The following is a 4,405-nucleotide window of genomic DNA, read 5'->3' as shown; positions in this document are numbered from 1 at the left end:
GCCTTGGAAAAGCTGGTAAAGATTAATCTCTACCTGCTCTGCATACACAGCATTTTGTTCAAAGAGACAGCAATTTCCCCTTCCAGTGCTTAGCCTTGGCAGAAGAGAGAGGGCCCAGGTGAGGAAGGAGTGCGAGATGGGGGCGATGCAAAGGGCCCGGATACGCTGTTGCTGCTAAGTTTTGTTTAGCTGTTGAGCCGTGGCCTCAACCTCTGTCAAAGGTGGTGGTAGCGGTGAAAAACAGCAAAGAGAGGCCACCCTAAAGGAAGCTCTCCTAATCTCTCCTTTCCCGTCCCCCCTCTGCTCTTCAAACACGCCAGCCACTGCCGCTTCCTGGGCGTCCCCATCCTAGAGGCCGAGTCCCGCTTGTCGTTCGCGGCCCTCTCCTTTCCCTTCAGTTTCTTGGGGACAGGAGAGGCACTGGCTGAGTCCCCGGGAGGGGGCCCCCACGGGCGTCCTGGAGCTGGCAGCCCGCGGGCGACCCCTTATCTGGTGAGGGGCACCTCCTCCCTCTGGTCCAAAGCGACAGAGGAAGCCTTGCTCAGCACCGAGGGAGCGAAGGTGAGGAAGGAGTCCGAGCGGGAGGTGGAGGCACAAGTGAAGTCCGAAGCGGCGGCAGCCCTGGGAGCGAGCCCGTTGGCCGGGCCGCTGTGGCAGGCAAGGCAGGAGCAGGGGCCGCCGGCCGTGGCGCCCAGTCCGTGCGCTGGGCCCGGGTACAGAGGCGGATGGCGGAAGGCGCACAGCAGTTCGGGCCGCGGGTAGGGCTGCGAGAGCACGCGGAACGTGTCAAGCGGGCGCAGGGGGCCGCTGAAGGGCGAGGCGGCGGCGGAGGCAGCGGATGCGGCGCCTAGACCCACGGGAGAGTAGTACGGAAGGGGCAGGTGCGATGGGAAGGGGTAGGGCAGACCGCCCGCGGCCGCAGCGTGGCTCATCATGTACGTATAGAAGGCGGGGTCAGCTGGGTGAGGCCACGTCATGGCCAGCCGCTGCCTCTTGTCCTTCATGCGCCGATTCTGGAACCACACCTGCGGAGAGGAACGGAGCAGGTTCGGCGGCTGGACCAGGCCCAGGGCCATCAGCCCAGAAAACCTGTCCCACTCTGGGGGACTAAGTCCACAGCTCAAAGAAGAGACAAAACAAACCAGCTGGGCCAGGCCGGGCCCATCACCACCACCTGAAGTTAGAGTCCTTTCTTAGTAAGGTCAGGGAGTGACTCCAGTCCCTGTCCCTCCTTCCCTCTGTCCACGTGGTCAGGACCCCCAAAGTGTCAGAATTGGCGTGGGTATGCAAGTAGGGAGAGGACTAGGACTCCATCCCCCTGAGGCGTCAGAAACGCATCCATTTCCATCCCTTTCGTTTGGGGCACTTCCTTGCCACTCGCACAGGTATCCCATCTCTGTGATCTATTTGGCTAGGAGAAGCACCGAATCAACCTCATGGCAGCAGAGTCTACAAAGGGACTGTCAGGATAAATCTGCGCTCACTAGCCCGGGAGATCCCAGGTCCAGATTTCAGGCGTGCGACTTAGGGAGTGGGCAATGGGTATTTCCTTCCCGCTAAATGGGTGCACACCCGCCTCGCGCGTCCTGACCGCGCATACCTTGATAGTGGTTTCTGGCAGGTTTAAGGCGGCTGCCAGCTCGCATCTCCTTGGCCTGGATACGTAGTTCTCCCGGTAGAATTCTTTCTCCAGCCGCGCAATCTGCTCCCGGGTGAAGGCGGTGCGGTAACGGCGCATCTGGTCACTGGCGCTGCAGGCCAGGGTGCTTTGCGAGCCGCCCCCACCCCCGCCGCCGGGACCGTTGCTCTTGGGGGCCTCGCTGCCGCTGTTCGGACTGCCGGCCAGTGCCTCGGAGCTGGGCCCTGCGCAGGGATCCCAGAGTACACACGTGTATACACAGAGACACAACAGACACACAAACGCTGCTGACGTGGGAATGTAAAGAGGCAAGTTGAAAACGGACACCCCCACCCCAGGCCACCTCAGTCACTGTCCCCGGTGGGATGGGGTGGGGGCACTCCAGGAGGGAGATCAGGGGCTTGCCATTGGGATAGCGAACATAGAGAGCTTTGGGAAGGCCTGGTCTGGCTGCTGTTTGGAAAGCCTGAGTCTGAGGCATGCTAGGTACAGAGGCTCCCAGCCACCCTCACCACTCTGCCCCCTGGGCACAGGCAAGGTACATTCCCATTGGCAGGAGTGGGCAAAGGTGTGCACATCTGGCAGGCAAATGAGTTGAGATGCACCTCTGTGCTGGAATGTTGTGAACTCTGGGACTTGGTGCATTGTAGGATGCTGGGCATGCAGTTTCCTGGCTCTTGTGTGCCAGGATGCCAGAATAGGTGTGGAAATGTGTACCAGGCTGCATGTATTACAGATGTTTATGTTTGACTGGAACACAGGTTGTTTTGAGGGTATATTATAATATGGAGTCTGGGTTGATTAAATGATAAGAGGGGATGAGGTGGGGGTAGTTACTCAAGGTTGTTGCCTGCCAGGGCCAAGAAGTAGTATCTATCCTCCCAGGCTCTTCCTACCTATTCCCACAGCTTTGTGGAGAAGTGTCTGCTGATGGGCTCTCCCTCTCAGTTTTCTACCCATCTCAGGCCCAGGAATTGTTAGCACAGAGGGAGATTCCCTTCAGGGTCATCTGCCCCACACCCATTAGCCTTTAATGGGGAGGGGTTCTCCAGTTAAAGCATCCCCCCCTTTGGGCCTACCCCTGAGAAGGGTGGGGCTGCAGCCCCCTGCAGCTTCTTTTCCTTTAGGTGGAGAAGTGGGAGTAGGAAGGGAAGGCGAAGGGGGGAGGGCCCTATCCCTGCCTTTTCAAATGCAACCGGAGACCAAAGGCAATTAGACTATTGGGACCATTTCCGACCTGGCGCCGCCAAGCCCGGGAAGTGACAAGGTAATTTGGACCTCTGACCGACGTGCAAACTGGTCGGAGGGCTGCAGCACCCGGGCCGCCAGAGTCCGACGCTATTTTACGGTCCTTTATGGACTCCTGGCTTCGGCGCCTCGATGCGCCTTACACCCCGCCAGCCACAAACTCGCGTTTGATCTTGCTCTACCCGGGGAGAAGGTGTCTTCCCCAGTCAGTTGAAGCATTCCCACAAAATACTGGGGGTTGGGGTGCTCTTTGAATCCCCCAAGCCCAGGACTTGCGCCTCCCCCTCCCAAGGCACAGCTGTCACCCTCAGTCCCACCAATGCCAGAACATAGTAGGAGACCCCCTCCAGGGCGCAGATAGCAAGGAAGAGTTACTCAGGTGGGTCCCCCCAGCCATCCTGCCCTGGGGGAAAGGAGTGTCTTCCTTCTGATCTGAGCCAGAGTGAAGGGTGGGCACAGTGGGAGGCCCGGGGAGCGGAGGGGCGCGGTGGCTACCTTTGCTGTGCTGGTACTCGGCGTTCCCGGTGGCGCAGTCCGGGGTGCAGCTCACCTCGATTTCTTCATAGAAATCCGACTCGGTGTCTGAGCTACTTGGTTGCCCCTGCCCAGAAAGGCTGTCGGCGGAGGGGGCCGGGGGTCCCGGACCAAGCATGGCCGCCCCAGCTGCCCGTGGCTCGGCGCCCAGCCCCGCCGCGCTGCCTGCTAGTCCATCGACCGGCTCCTCCTCAGGACCTGCCCCGCAGCGCTCCCGGGCCACCGGAGGGCCGGCTCGCGGGCTGAGGCAACCATGGGGCACCATCTTCTCAGATGGATCGGGTAGCGGGCTGCCCACGGCCTCGGACAAATTGGAGACCCTCTTGCCAACCAGAGTGCCAAGCTGACCCCCATCCAGAAACATAACCATGTCCTTTCGGTTCTCCATCCTGGGGCTCTCCGGAGCGGGGAGGGGGGAAGCCCCAAGTGAGCTCCTAACCCCCGGCTCCCAGGGACCCCAGCAGCCGGATAGATCTTGACTGAGAAAGGGAGCGAGAAGCCGGGCGAATGGACGAGCTCAGAGTGGTCGGAGAGTGATGTCGACGGCGACCGCGGAGGTGGCGGTGGGGAGCTAGGGTCACCTTGTGATGCGAGCGCTCCTCTGTGCCGCACAGCCTCTGGGAGGAAGCCCCATTGCCCTCTTCTTTCTAAGCTGTCATCCTCCTGCTGCAATCGTCATTACAGTACCGCTGGTGACGCCACTCTGCGAGCGCAAGTGGATAAATAGAAACGTCTGCCACAGGGAAGATGAAAGGAGACCCGCAGCTAATGGCTCAGCAGTGATGCGCCAGGTGTGGGCCTCGCTCGAATGGGGAGGAGAGTGTGAAAACAGACAGAGAGACACACACACTGAGAGGGAGACACCCAGGCAGAGGGGATGCAAATGGAATTCAGCAGAAAGAAAAGAGCTTAAGGCGAACAGGCACTGTTCCACAGAGGCAGCGGGACTCGATATTTGAATACGCTTTTGATTTTTTCTTTTAC

General features: G+C 59.9%; 1 protein-coding gene across 1 annotated transcript; it reads right to left on the bottom strand.

Moving 5' to 3' along the window:
* Window positions 1-360: 360 nt before the first annotated feature.
* On the bottom strand, window positions 361-4,040 carry Evx1 (even-skipped homeobox 1). Its single transcript, XM_015490357.1, has 3 exons — window positions 3,383-4,040; window positions 1,601-1,863; window positions 361-1,025 (listed from the first exon to the last, which is right to left on the bottom strand). The coding sequence occupies exons 1-3, from the start codon at window positions 3,807-3,809 to the stop codon at window positions 486-488; spliced, it is 1,230 nt and encodes a 409-aa protein (XP_015345843.1). The 5' UTR covers window positions 3,810-4,040; the 3' UTR covers window positions 361-485.
* Between the last annotated feature and the right edge of the window lie 365 nt (window positions 4,041-4,405).

The sequence above is a fragment of the Marmota marmota genome, unplaced genomic scaffold, assembly GCF_001458135.2.
Source record: "Marmota marmota marmota unplaced genomic scaffold, marMar, whole genome shotgun sequence".
Taxonomy (NCBI): Eukaryota; Metazoa; Chordata; class Mammalia; order Rodentia; family Sciuridae; genus Marmota; species Marmota marmota.
The sequence above is the reverse complement of the archived record's forward strand: the minus strand, read 5'-3'. Positions and strand labels throughout refer to the sequence as shown.